This window comes from Ascidiella aspersa, chromosome 8 (genome assembly GCF_963924565.1).
Source record: "Ascidiella aspersa chromosome 8, kaAscAspe10.2, whole genome shotgun sequence".
Classification (NCBI taxonomy): Eukaryota; Metazoa; Chordata; class Ascidiacea; order Phlebobranchia; family Ascidiidae; genus Ascidiella; species Ascidiella aspersa.
This window is the reverse complement of record NC_139454.1, coordinates 6,743,500-6,758,478: the sequence shown is the minus strand read 5'-3', so window position 1 is coordinate 6,758,478 and position 14,979 is coordinate 6,743,500. Positions and strand designations below refer to the sequence as shown.

Here is a 14,979-nt window from a genome sequence, read left to right as displayed (position 1 = left end):
TGTGACACTAAGCGAAGCCAAACAGTGCAACGATGTGATTTGTTTAAAAAACATTAAAAAACAAAATTAAACAATCGGACACTTAAAATAAATACTAAATCAAATAAGGGTTATTTTATTGGGTGCAGGTAGTGGGTTCAACTATGTCCCAAACCAAAACTATATATTTTTCTCTTTTTTATGAGTAAATACTTTTCGTTTTTGCTGCGACTATTTGTACTATCGTAACGTTATGACGTTATGTTATAAAAAAAGTGTCATGCCCCCACATATTAATCCTAATGGCTGGCCCCGGTCTTAACGCATTGGTCGGCTAACTTTTTTGGTCGCGGCCACTCTTTTGAGAGCTGTTGAAGCCTTGGTGCCCAAAACACTGCCATATTTTAATGAAAACATACTATAAAACGAAGAATATATGCGCAAAGCGCGAAAAATTTTGCGTTTACGTATAGTTAAAGTTGGCCAAAAATATAAGTACCGGGACCACATTTGGCACGTGGGCCAGAACCACGCTGAGACAATATAAAAGTTCTAGACCACATGTACTTTTAAAACAAAGTGCAATGAATGTACGGCAATCACGCGGCCCACAGCTACATGATAACACTAAGCTATTCAAAAGTAACTCGCGGCCCACGAAAAATGGCTCTGCGGCTCACATTTGGGCCGTGGCCCACAGTTTGCCGACCACTGTCTTTAATGAACAAATTAAAAACATACAAAAACGAATTAGTAGCGGTCAAACGTGAAAGGTATTTTTTTGTATATTAATACACAAGTTACAATAGAGGTATAACATAATATAGTATTCTACAGCACTGTTTTCCTTTCTAATTTAAATAGTTCAGATAATATTGTGCATTTTCAATTAAAATAAAACAGACAATGGTATATATGCACATACACTTCTTTGGGGTAAATAATGTCTACCAACAGGGGAAAACATAAATAGAAATAAAATATTGGCGCGAAACTGTTCTAGATTGGTCTAACTATATAGTTTAAATCGGTTGTAAAAAGCAGCAAATATAAATAAAAGGGACCTAAACACCGAGGAACTTTCGAAAATACTAATCTCAAAATCGTGCAAAAAAACTCGAACCATAAATTGCAGTTACATAACTACACGTGTGTAATTTTGAGGCATGGCATAGGATAGGCTAAAACAGAATTAACAAAAGCGCCGCATGAAACAGTTAAAATGACTATACAAAAAATTAAATATTGTAGTAGCCCGCGTTCCCCTTAGAATTGGTTGGCGTCCCCTTGAATGCTATGAGGAAAGCACGGCAATCTGGCCGCTCAAATAGCTTTTTTTGTGGCTAGATGCAAGACCAATTAATTTATTTTAACAAACAACTCATATTTTTTTTACTTGTTGCGCTTTCCCGTTTGTCGGGTATATATGAAAGGGAAAGGGGTTGACGAGAACTGTTCTTTGTGCAACGTCTGCATTTCAAAAACGCCTCAACTCCTAAAAAATAATGATGCCCCAAAACTAAAGAAATCAGAATGAAGAGTTAGTTCCCATTTTCGGCGGAACGACATGTTTTCCCAGTTTTGCCGCCAATGTCATGTATTTCGATCTCCAGTCGTCCAACTTCATGTAGGCACCCTGAGAAAAAAGAATTAACAATAACTTACACTTAAAACGTGTAAACATTTACTACAATTTAACGTATATACATGGATGGAGTTGGGCCACATACATCGTAGTTTCAAACCGGAACGAAGTGCGAATCACGCTTACTAACAAAATAAAGTCACCATACACAAAAAATCTTCACAGGTTCATCTCAACGCGTTAGGTTCACTCTTCGAAGCACCCACAATCAGCAAAAATAACCAGTAAATTATGTTAGACAGGAAAACATACTATAGTATTAACAATGGAAAACATACTATAGTATTAATAATACCATTCGACTCTGTGTTTTCCATTTGCAGTTATCTATTTACTAAAAGTAACAAGCAGAATATATCTTGACCAAGCATGGGTGCTGAGCGGAGTTTTATGAATTACATTACAACTACAGTACATAACACAATTGTAATCTATTACATTTAGCTTAATTATGCATTACAATTGATCCAACCGTGGTGCTGTGGTCTGAAACGAATTAGGATACCAACATACGTAAGGCAAAATGAAAATGTTAAATAGCCATCTACCTAAGTAACTTTATTTTTTTATTTCCTTTGATTCTAAAAACACGTAACTTTTTAATGGTTTGTAAATGGCGTTGTTTTCAAGTGGTGTTTCAACTGGCCTTCTTTCACATTATTTGTGTCAAAAACAGTTCTGTAAACAAGTTATTTTGAAAATACTAAAATTCAAGACTTTGTAAAATATAAAATCCCATCCTAATTCATTTCATCCTAATTCATCATAAAATATAAAGTCCCATCCTAAATTCAAATAAATAGCTTAATTTTATAATATAATTTGAAAGAAAACACTTCATTTTAACCCTAGCCATTTGACTGAACGACTTACGTCCAAGTCAAGTCTTATTAGAAAACTTATGTCATGTCAAGTTTGTTGAAAACAGTGACTTGAGTTCACTTAAGTGATGTCACTGACTTCAGTCATTACAAGACTGGTCAAAATTGCCGAGAGCATATATCCAATAATACAGAATAAATAATACAGTGAGGGGGCAAATACTTCCGGGTTTTCAAAACCAAGTTTTAAACAAATAATTGCCGTGTAATGAATTAGCAATTTTGGTCATGACTTTAATTTGAAGGATAGTTCTTTGAATAATTAAATTTCTGCCTTCAGCTACTTTGGATCAATTTGAAATTTTCAACCTAGTCTAGATTCTATCCAATCTTTATTTTTAATTTTCCACCAACCTGCAAATGTCTTTTTCCGCCATTGGTCTCGAACGCCTCCCTCGAATGAACCATCCGCCTGTTGTTCATCGCTATTAAGTCACCACGTTCCAGCCTAAATCGAAACTAAAATGGGACAGAGCCAATCTTAAAATAACTTCATCAGTGTACTTTTGCCATACAACGTTACTCGCGGCAAGCAAAAATAATATTGGCAGATGCTACAGTTTGAGACCTGGTCCATTTCATTAGTTAACACTTAAATTATTTGTACAAAGGTTAAAATCCACTAAAAGAGCTTTTAGGGCTGGGACGCCCTGTAATGCATATTTTTTATACCGAGTACATATTATTAAAATTTCAAATACATCTTTACATTATTGGTTAAAATTTGATGCACAAAAACAAGAGTCTATTATAGAATCATATTTAAAGTTTGCATTTCTAGAAAGATTATTTTTAAAACATTTTTTTCAAAAATATGAACATCTTACTAAAGTTTAGGTTTGAGACGCCATTGCTTTGTGTGCTTATAACCTAACAATGTTAAATTAACTTTACAAACTGTTGATCGGTCGAGGTTTAAATGCCGCTGTTCCTTTTATGTTAGATAAGAATATTGACTAAATGACGTGATAAGCACGATTGGTTTTCTAAAACAAATTCTAGACTGGCGGGTGGGTGCTTTCGTTACATAATTATTGTTTAGTTTAAATCGTTTTTGTTTGTCTTGTAATACTTCCATTGAACACACAGAATCCCCGAAAAAACAAAACCAGTGTTGTAAATAAGTCTTTTCAAAATGACTAAAGTCCCAGTCAAGTCATTCGCAAAATAACTTAAGTCTAAGTTAAGTAATTTGTAAATAAACTCAAGTTCAAGTCAAGGCTTTTTGAATATATAACAAGCCAAGACCCAGTCAAGTCATAATTAAAGCAAGTCAATTTCAAGTCAAGTCCTTATCAGAAAAAGTAAACGTTAAACTACTTAAATTGGTAAACTATGACTCGAAAACGAGCAACAAAACAATTAAAATATACGAAAAAACGCAACATATAGTAAGAAAATTGTTTTATGTATTAAAATTAGGATATATAACCCAATTTAAAAAAAAAAACGCTTAATGAAAATCCCACATTTCACCGCAAGTAATTTGTCCGGAAGACTTAAGTCAAGTCATTTGCCGAAAAGACTAAGTCCAGTCAAGTCATTTTTCCTAAATGACTTTGGTCAAGTCACGTCATTTGAAAACAGTGACTTAAGTGCACTTAAGTCGAGTCATTACAACACTGGAAACAACTGCTTTAAAATTATTGTTTACATGCCTGAATGTCCTTGCGACGGATGACCTTAAGCATTGCGCTGTGGGCCTTGTAAAATCTTTCCACGTCTTTTCCCCGAATCTGGGGAACCCCCAACAATCCGGGATTCCAGTTGACGCCGACTACCTGGAAAAAAAGAAAAAACATTTTTTTAACAGTGAACATTTCAACGCTGGACTCGCTGTTAAGTTGTATTATACCAGACGATTGTTGTATTCTACTTTCTTTGAACACTGGATGGTTAAATACAGTAATTTTAAACACGAAACATTTCTCCAGATGTGGCAACGCTGACATGGGGAATCATGAAGGGATATCGTTGTTGCTAGATTTTTACTTAATAAAAGTTTTTAGAAAGCAACAGTTAACTTCTACGTAGGCCAGTCTTAAACAAATCGACCCTAATTTATATTAAAGGCGCGCAGATTTTCTTGCTGAAAACCCAGGTTAAATTTATTGCTATGTATATACATGTTCGCCCAAAAATGTTTTATGGGAGTAAGCTACCGATGCCTTTTTTTGAATATCGATTATTCATTGACTACGGCTGTAGTCAAACTTTACGAAATGCTGCCAGATCTATGTTTAAATAGGAAAAATAAATAAAATTAAAATATTTAAAGGTAACGTTTTTCAAGTTGAGAAGCCAAGTATAAGCTTCAGCGTAAGAAATCTCGGTCATCCAAATTTGTATTTACTTTTTGTTAGGAAATTAAAAGCAAAACGTGTAGGACTGCAAACCAATGCTCAAATACCGATGTCAGTTTAGTATGGTATCGGCGATGGTATACGTCCGTTAGTCTTGGACACCATTAACATCAGGTATGGTCGTCGATCCGGTAACATTGGACAACCCTAATCAACCCGACCAAAAGTTTAGAGTGCGCAATTGAGGCACCTTGCCGAAGTAATCCAGGTTGACGGTGGGTTTCTGATGCTCGTAATATCTCCCCATCTCCGGGTAGATCGTGTCGTGTGTGATGGGAACTTCGCATAGGGCCCGGAAATTGTCCGGCGATTCCCTGCGCACGATCTCGACCACTTCGAACAGGTCGACCAGCATCGATTCGCCACCGCTAACGCAATCGTCGAAGCTGCATGAAAGTTCAAAGCGGACTTTTTTAGTATAAGTAAGCCAGTATGGCAATAAGCTGAGTGGTTAACTGTAACGTTACAATGGACGAGGTTGAAACAGCATACTAACTGTTCGACAAGGTTGAAAAAACCTTTTTAATTTTTGGCACTTTTATCGTACACAAAAAATTACATCAAGAAGCTTACCAATAGAGCAAAAATTGGAATCCTAAGGATTCGGAATTTAAATCCAAATCTCTCGGCACTCTTCAGCGTTAAAAATGACGCCTCAGACTCCCAGAGTGCCGCGACACCCCGTTTGACAATCACTGGGTTTCAAAGCGGACTCCTACCTCCGTGGCGGCACCTGCTCCCTAGTGGAAGCAGGTTGTGGGCTTGGACCAGTTGTTCTCAAAAGGGGTGCCGCGGCACCCTGGGGTTCCATTTATAATACCCAAGGGAGCCGAGAGATATTTAACAATCTTTGAGAATCTGATTTTAGCTCAATTCTTACAACGTTTTGTGTAGGATTAGAGTGGAATAAATCCAATTATAACTTCCTACGTTGTGTAGAGTTGATGAGTGTTATTCCTTGTCGATTAATGTGACATTCTAGTGAATTACCTACGGAAAATGCTTGTAGTGGTGCCGCAATCTAGAACCACTGGCTTAGACCATACTACTGAATGGCTCAGTTACTCCCGGCCTCTTTCGTGACCAATAGGAACAACCGAACCACTACCCTTATCAACTTTTACGTATTTTCTCCTAATTAAGTTCACCATCACTGGAAAAATGTTCAAAGCAGACTTCTTAAGTACAAATAAGCCAGTGTTGCAATTAATAACTATAAATTAAGTCATCGATTACACCAGTGTTTCCAACCTTTTTTGGCTTTGGCACCCTACATGAATTATAAACAGTTCACGGAAGCCTTGCTCGTTTTATGGCTGAGTGTTTAATTGCGTTACAATTAACGAGATTGAAACAGCATACTAACTGTTCCACAAGGTTGAAAAAACCTTATTAATTTTTGGCACTTTTATCGTACACAAAAATTGTTTTAGGAAGCTTACCGATAGAGAAAAAATTGGAATCCAAAAGAATTTGAACTATCTCTCGACACCCTTGAGCGTTAAAAACGACACCCCAGAGTGCCAAAAAACTGTCGAGCAAGGCGACGGAGAGTTAAATTGTTTGATTGGTTTGAGGGAATAAACGTGTAACGGCGTTTTGAACGAAATAATTTTTGTCCAAGCACATACAACAAGCACAATGGTAGCGTGTGGGAACCGCCACAGGCTACAGTGGTGATTCTTAAACCGAGGGCTACTACACGTGCCTCGAGGGACTCTGAAGTGTTGGTCGAAACGTTTCTCATTTAGGAAAATGACATATTTATGTTACTTATAGGCCTGCGCCACATTATCCATTCTACTGCTAATAATAGGAGATTTTCAAACATTGCTATGCATACAGGGTTTTTGTCAAGTTTTGATATTATTTCTTATTATTGGTCAAAATATATATTTTTACGACTGATTATAAAAAGGTACCCCTAAAAACGCAAGTAATACGCCCCGGGAATGTCGCATCTGACATGGTCTCGCGGCAAACGGTTGCTGAGCACTGCTTTATATTAATGTGGCTACTTTACTTACGCGATTGCGTGCAGAAATTGGATTCCGGGTCCGACCTCATAGCACACTTGATCCTGGTGAAAGGGCAGCTTTAAGTTGGTGTAGGCAGCATTGTCGAACGAATCTCTAGAGAATACCTCGAACTTCTGCTGCGATAAAGAAAAAAAATCACATTTTAACAGCTTCAAGACTTTCAAAGCAGGTGCAAATATTGTATTACACGCGACTTCAAAATATCTTTACCCATTATAAAAACACGAGCCTTAATCGCCCTAAATTCCTAGTATTAAAAATAAATGTTATCATAATAGTTCTAACAGAGACAGAATGTCAGTCGATCAAACAGGAAACAATCACATCTGTAAAATAGAATACGTTACCGTAATTCTGATTAAAATATAGAATATATACCAGAAAATCTAGCGTAACACATTGGTAAACCAAAACACTTAGTTTCGATTTTTTATACTGCAGTGCTCCTGCTCGATCCTAGACCAGATAAAACCAAAGACGCAATACTTGCCTCGCCATACGATGAACGATCCACATGTCCAACCATTCGAGCTATCTGTAAGCAAGGAAACTTAATAGTTTGGAGCACAATGGCTTGAGGTTGTACGTTAGACCAGTGTTTCTTAACCAGGTGAATGGTTTACCCCAGGGTGAATAAAATTTTTGCAGGGGTGAACCAACCAAAAGAGGTGAATAAGGGTGAACCGTCAGAAATGGATGATAGTCGATTGTTTTTCTTAACTTTGTGACTGTGTTTTGTGCTTTTGTAGCTTTACATCTCTGGACTCAAGAAATTGTAGATTTGCAATGGTAAAACTTAGCATGAGTTTAGTTGATCTTAACAAAAATCGAAACAACCTAAGTCATTTTGTGCTCTTATATATAGAGGAGATAGTTTTATCATATTATGAGACAAGGGTGAATGAAATCTGGAGAAATATGCTAGGGGTGAACAAAACTAAAAAAGTTTGAGAAACACTGCGTTAGACGTAGAGCGAATATCTAAAGCACAATCAAATTTTGAACGTTTTGGTGCTTTCTTTGCCAGACTGAAGATGAATTTGGATGCATTTCAAACGTTCAAACCGGGCTATACCTACTTTTATATGGACTATAACAGTTTGTTTTTGCGTTGTTTCGAAATACATTTTCGACTGTACGTTTGTACTGTACTAAAAGCTCACGTATATATTTTTTGTTTTGTTTTTAGACTGTTTATTTACGGAAATGGATTATATTTTCTCGCAAGTGTTTAAATTACAAAAATATTACCTTAACATAAACGCCTGAGCAGCAACATGTTCTTTCAAACAAAATACATAAGTGCAATTTGTGTAAAATAATTCATCTTGTGGCTTAGTAAGTGTTTAGGCCAAGTTCTTAAACACCGATTAATTATTATTGCAATCAATCGAAATTGATATCAAAAAAAAATATTTTGCAAGTTTATGTACTCGTGGTTTTGGAGCCGTTGCGTCTTCAACGCTCAAAAATCATCGGGATACAAAATACGTATTTTTTTTAATACTTTTCGGTGTACCTTTAAAACCATTTCGTCTTCGGCGGGTGCGTTCTTGATGAGACATAAGCCAGTTTCAAGAAGGTTTTCCAACAGTCTTCATTATGCAAATAATGAAGAACTATTAAAATCGAATCTGTTCTTGTATAGGTGCCAAGCCGTTTATTTTCATGGCGCGGTTAACTAAGTTGCGAAAAGATATCACAATTGCAGTTTATGAAAATAACAAACTGCGTTTCAATCAATTAGTCTTAAATGTGGTTAAATTGGGTAAATCAACACAATGTGCGAGTTTGTCGAGTCCGACTCTACAGTCTGCATTATACCCGTTTACGTAACTAAGTTAGGTTGAAATACAGCAATCTGCTCATAGGGGTTTCATATAGTCCATCCACACACAATAAATGGTTAAAGAATATTCCACCATATACTGTTCCGGCTATTTTACAGATTGCAACACTATCGGTTTCGAAATTTCGTACTGCGCATGCGCACGTCGGACTCGGGACTCGGGTAGTCTTACTGGAGTCCCGAGCCCGAATCCATTAAAACAAACCGACTCCGTTGAGTCCCGATTCCGACTCTGACTCTGTTAATTCGGTTAACTTACAATCACAATTACTCCCTTAAATGTGTCAATTGGCATTAAAACTTTTTGTCAATATCAATGTATTGAGGCAAAATTTTAGCAAATATAATTACAATTAGAAATACACAAAATTAAAATGCCTCCATCACAATTACAATTACATTAAAAATTGTAATTAGTTACAACGATTATAATTACTCCCTTAAATGTGTAAATTACATTACAATTACATTAAAAACTGTTATACTTATTATTACAACAATTATAATTACAAAATACAATTGATCCAACTTTGCTTCGCAGCCCTGGTTCACTCAATTGAACAAACTCACCGAAATAATCCCTCGTCGCTTTGAAGTTCTCCGTATTCCACTTGGCTCACCTTCCGGCTGCGTTTCGGGTCGGCAATACTGCGAGTGATGACGTCGCGATGACGTATCTTCTCGTCCAGGCACGCGTCGCAGTAGCACTTGGCGCGCAGCCAATCGGCGGGATGTCGTGCAACGTGCGAGGAAGGAACATCGCCGTTGTAAGAGGATTGCAGAACGGAGCCTGGAAAAAACGTTTCCAATTAAGAAAATGAGAAACCCGAAAAGAATGAAGTTAAGAGTATGAGACGGAAGACAGTGTGCCAAAAAAACCTGTTCGGAGTTCGGACCTATAGGTTTTGAACGAAAAGTATTAAATACCCAGTGCCAGTAAAGTCGTCAAGTTATCAATCTATTCTGGACGTACGATATGTGATTTGCTCACTTATGCAAAGCTAGTTGACAGTAGTTGTATTGTACTTATAAACTGTTGCTACCAGCCATAATATTCCTAAAAATAGCTTATCCTGTAATTATGTTTGTTCTTTAACGTCGACCGATTTAATGTGTCATTGTGTCATTAAGAAGTAACCGGAGCTAATTTCTATCCACTATTGGTGCCATACTTATCACACAGCGAGTTTCCTTGGATATTACGTACAGCGGCAGGCTCAGTTTTGTAATACGATTTACTGTTTCCTAACATTTATTTTTAGTTTGAAAAGCCTTTTCAATTACAGTTAGTTCTTTTTCCATCGTGTTTTTCACACTTTTGCGACGATAGTGTCATGTGTAGCCAAAGCAGACATGAATAAGTAACCCAATATATTTGCTTATAACGGACCCTTTTCGATTGCAGTTGCTTCTTTTAAAGACAATTCGTCGGGAAACGAGGCCACATCGATTGTATACATTCCAGGACGGGACGCTTTGCATTTCTCGCATCGGCAGTTAAAGCGAAGCCACTTGGCGTGGAATCTGAAAAAAAAAGTGAAAACGCGCCGTTGTATTTATATACAAAGCTGCTATACATTGTTGTGTCGGCACAGATCATTAAATACCTCACCCAGTTATAGCCATATAAGTTAATGTTAAACAAATCATAGTTTATTAGGCCTTAAGGAAAGCTATTTAGAAGAAATGATATAAATTAAGTTAATTGAACCCGAAATGACTTAAAATGACTTTAAACAACAGTCTGACATGAGCGTATTCAGCATTTTTGTTACGCTGAACAAGTCATTTCATAATCTGTGTACGGTGAATTTGTGCTAAACGTGTTAGTTAATGGGGTAAAGTTGGCGCAAAGCTCAAAACAACATGCGTTTGTTTAGCCTCATAGGACTGGCCCCTAAGTACATTACTAACTACCCTAATAACTTTAACCCTACCCCAATTTCTAACCCCATTATCCCCAACTAACCGCAAACAGTGACAAACAAAACGGTGCCAAAACAGAGGAGAAATAACGATGCCGGTCAAACTATCGTGTCTATTCGTCGCCACCAGTGGTTCCGAAACTTTTTTGGCTCGCGGCACACTAAACAAATCTTAACAATTTCGCGGCACACTTTTTAACAGAATCACAATAGAGTAATTTTACAATCGCCCTTAACACGCGACAAACTATATGTAAATGTCTCAAAATTATTAATTTGTAATGAATAGTGCGTATTTAAGTCTAAAATGCTTGCGTGTATGCCTATTGGGAATACAAATACTTTTTTTTCAACATTACAAAAAGCTTCGCGGCACACTTGACAATCTCCCGAAGCACACTAGTGTGCCGCGGCACACAGTTTGGGAATCACTGGTCACCACCATAAACGGCCGATTCCTTGTTTCGGAGGTATCTGCGATGCGATATTATTGGGCATTCCTACTGATATTATCGGACATTTCTAGAGGGCTGTAAGATAAATACAGACTATTTGTGCGGCGGTGCTTTCGGATTGTTCTGGGTTATGCCAAAATTACTAAAAAATTATTGGCAAAATATTAATGAAATTGTATGTCTGTACAACTTCTAGTTCTTATTTGTCCAAACCGAATTGTAAAATGCTCACTGCCCAACTATAGCTACGTTGCCTGCACCCATCCAAGTCACTGCAACACTATTCTGGGATACCTTCGTGTTTCGTTCAGGACTGTGCCTTCTATGTTTGCATAACAACGGTAGTTACCCTGGTACAGCTGCTGTTAAATAAATTCCCACCACAGAAAGCAGATCCGAGTATACGTAATGTAGTCGGATGCTTAATAATTTTAACATATCCACTATTATTAGTCTATGGGGCATTGTGGTTTCTTATGAACAATTTCAAATTTTTGTCACTTTTCACAAACCGCTGAATACGAATTAAACATGAATAAAATATCAAATTAAATGCCCATATATTTTTTTATTACTAAAATTATAATTATTTAACACATGTAAAGTTGAATAAGATGTTAGGAAATTTTCGTTATGCAACTTACTAAACTAAAGTTAAACAAAACGATTTAAAAAATATAGGATATAACTCAGGAACGGGTAAACTTGTTTTATAATAGATGTCACTGGGGACACACTACTAACACTTGCGAGTCAATTTTTGTTGCATTAGGCTATTTACAGTTAAAAAGTCGCAACATTTCGGTCGCGGCAGTTTGCCACTTCTGCCATATCCTTTTAGCCAAGGGAGAAAGTAAATCATTGAAGTTACATCATAAGAGGACGTCTAAAAATAGTAACCTTATGAAACCTGAGGTTATCGTTTGATGACGTGAACAAATATGCAACGGAAATCTTAGTTTAAATACATTCAAGGGGATGGCGGAGTAAAACAGAAATGCCTGGTAAAAAAATACCAATACGGCGTATCTAAAATAAATTATTTTCCGGAACGCCTTTCCGGCTCACTTTCACCACTGCTTATAGCATAGGGGTGGGCAAACTGCGGCTCTCCGGCATGTTTTTTGTGGCTCTTCTAGTCGAATCGTAAAAATTCCAAATTGTAAAGGCTACCAATAGTACCGTTTATGAATAACTCTCTTTTTGTTTTCTTTATTCAGGCCAGCATTTCGTTTATGACGTTACACTAGACATAGAATCAGAGACAACAAGTCAACGTGATTTCATTGCCAAGGTTTTAGAGCAGGGGTTCTTAAACTTGTTTTACCGCGGACCCCTAAAATTTTCTTTCATCTCGCGTGGACCAGCACTGTAGGCAAAAAAAAATTAAAAAATGACGTCATAAATTGACGTCACAGTACAAATGGACTTCATAAATTTGCTGATTTGGGTCCAAAATTGTGAAAGTGAAATGTAGTCTAAATACATTCAGTGCAAAACCGTTTTATTTTTAATTAAATTGATTTCTTTAAAAAATTGATTACTTCTTAAATAAACACTGATATTTCAATTATACCTTCATGGACCCCCTAATACTAGTTCACGGACCTCCAAGCGGTCCATGGACCCCAGTTTAAGAAACCTGTTTCAGAGATTAGCCATTCAAACAAGACGGATATTGATAAGTATTGTGCGTGTTATTTTGTTATTGCCGTATTGTTATATTACAATTCTGTTATTATAGCTGAACTTACATTATTTACCGTTTTTGTATTGAATTAATTTTGAGGCTCTCCAGTACTTGGCTCTTTTATTGAATGCATTTTGCCCGCCCCTGTTGAATACATTTGCCCACCCCTGTAGCACATAATAATTAATTAATGTACAGCAGTAGCCTACCTGGCGATATGACCATCTTTCCATAGAATCTCGCACGTAGTTTTGTCCAAGGCCACTTGCAGCGACTCAATTGTATTGCAAGCCATTTCGATTTGATTTCGCTCTGCCACAATTTATTCATATGGATAACACATAACTAATTTAATATTTCTATGATGGCAAACTACATACGTTCGATGAATATCAGTGTTGTAATGACTTTAGTCAATGACTTATGCACCTGCCTAGATCAATGTTTTTAAATGACTTGACTTGTCTTAAGTTTGTTGACCAAAATGTGTCAACTGACTTGGGTTAAAATTAAGTGTTTTCATTAAATCTATAATTGATATATTTATCTTATGTTTTGCGTAAAACAAATTGCTTGCCATATGTTACGTTGGAAACGAAAACTTCTTCAACGTTTGTTTAACCAACCGTGTCACAGGCTACAGTTCTAAATAGACTTGTATTAAAAAAAACAGTAGGCCTACGCCTACTAGATAAAATGTAACGTAAGGCAAACGCATGGCTAAATGTGTTTTCTAGTTACGAATAACGTTTGACTTTGTTTATACTCAACACCCTTTGTAAATCAATCAAACGAACTGATTTTGATTAGCATATTGTTAGAAAACAAGCTTCTGAATTTAGATTAACAAAAATGTCATGTATCCTTTGGCAGTCAGAAATGGCACACATTTTCAGACATGTAGATAAAAAAGTCTAAATCTTGGTGGGCTAATCTCCAACATTCACATTGGCATTGCTATGAAAAAATGCGATATTATTAAAATTGATTGTGAATATATTGAAGGTAATTCTTATGCACAGATGTTTGATCAACTTTCAGCTTTTTGCCAATCTCGTAGCCTCATTGTAATCTAATTGAGGTTAACTAAAAAGCTCTATTATCCTAAGGTTAGGACCTAACCTAATGTATAAAAGCTGAACACAACCTAGTTGTCTGTTTACAGTACACTGTACAGCTAACGATCTGCATCTAGTGACTGTTATGACGATTGATCAGCCGTCAGCTGGCTACGCTGCAGGAAAAAAGACAGCCAGTTCTAGGTTTTAGCCTTTCTTTAAGTAAGGGAACGCGTAGCACATCACTTTACTACAAGTCTACCACAAGCATATCCGATTATTTACGAGCTTAACATCAAAAAACGAAATCAATGTTGGGATTGTCATTGCGCAAACATATATTTTTAAGTTTTATAAGGTGCACACATTTTACGAGTGCGTCTTTTTGCGCAATGTACCGGTAACAACAGCAACAAAAAAACTGTCAGACAACATGTACATTTTTAAACACGGTGATGGCTTTTGGCCAGTATTGTAGACAAGTCAGTTTGAAATGACTTAAAGTCCCAGTCAAGTCATTCGTAAAATGACTTTAGTCCAAGTCACGTAGCCTTTTGATTACTTAACAAGTCAAATCCGAGTCCAAGTCATCGGTTGCCTAAAGTCAAAATTAAGTCAAATCCATGTCATAAAAATTAAACCATCAAAACTGGTAAACTCGTCCGAGTAGCATTAGTCTATGAGCAATAAAAAGTCAAAAAAAAACAAGCAAACTGTTTTATGTACAATTATTGTCCTAAGTTACAACACTGCGGTATGCTACCAAGCTTTAAAGTCAGTTAATAGATATAATAAGTAGCTACTCGTTGTACAAACAACATCCTATCCTTGAACTTGCAAAACAATAAACTATATTATAGTTAACGATAATACCACACGGCTCGAGTGTTGCACAACATTTTTCGCCGAAATATGGCGGTATATTTGTAGGCGGGTTTACTTACAGTTAATTTCCTCTTTTGGGACGGTTTGCAGTATGATTAGCTCGTTTAAAGAACATTTTAACATAACTTTTTGTTTTGCGTTTTGCGTCAACACTATTAGTTTTTTTTTAATGAACACATAAATGGAGAATGTAAAGGCCGTATTGAAGTA

General features: G+C 36.5%; 1 protein-coding gene across 1 annotated transcript; it reads right to left on the bottom strand.

Moving 5' to 3' along the window:
• Positions 1–1,507: 1,507 nt before the first annotated feature.
• LOC146135564 (uncharacterized) lies at positions 1,508–13,121 on the bottom strand. Its single transcript, XM_083396077.1, has 10 exons — positions 13,036–13,121; positions 10,147–10,280; positions 9,327–9,546; positions 8,427–8,502; positions 7,398–7,442; positions 6,896–7,020; positions 5,059–5,254; positions 4,164–4,286; positions 2,860–2,964; positions 1,508–1,615 (listed from the first exon to the last, which is right to left on the bottom strand). Exons 1-10 carry the CDS (start codon positions 13,119–13,121, stop codon positions 1,508–1,510), a joined length of 1,218 nt encoding a protein of 405 aa, XP_083252203.1.
• Between the last annotated feature and the right edge of the window lie 1,858 nt (positions 13,122–14,979).

Bases quoted from the DNA above. Each gene is read 5' to 3' on its own strand.
- LOC146135564 (XM_083396077.1), bottom strand. From the start codon at position 13,121: ATGGCTTGCAATACAATTGAGTCGCTGCAAGTGGCCTTGGACAAAACT. The intron at 8,503-9,326 runs GTGAGTTTGTTC...TGCATAATGAAG, and splicing joins AGCGACGAGGGATTATTTCG to ACTGTTGGAAAACCTTCTTG. The intron at 4,287-5,058 runs GTGCCTCAATTG...CTTTTTTTCCAG, and splicing joins ACCTGGATTACTTCGGCAAG to GTAGTCGGCGTCAACTGGAA.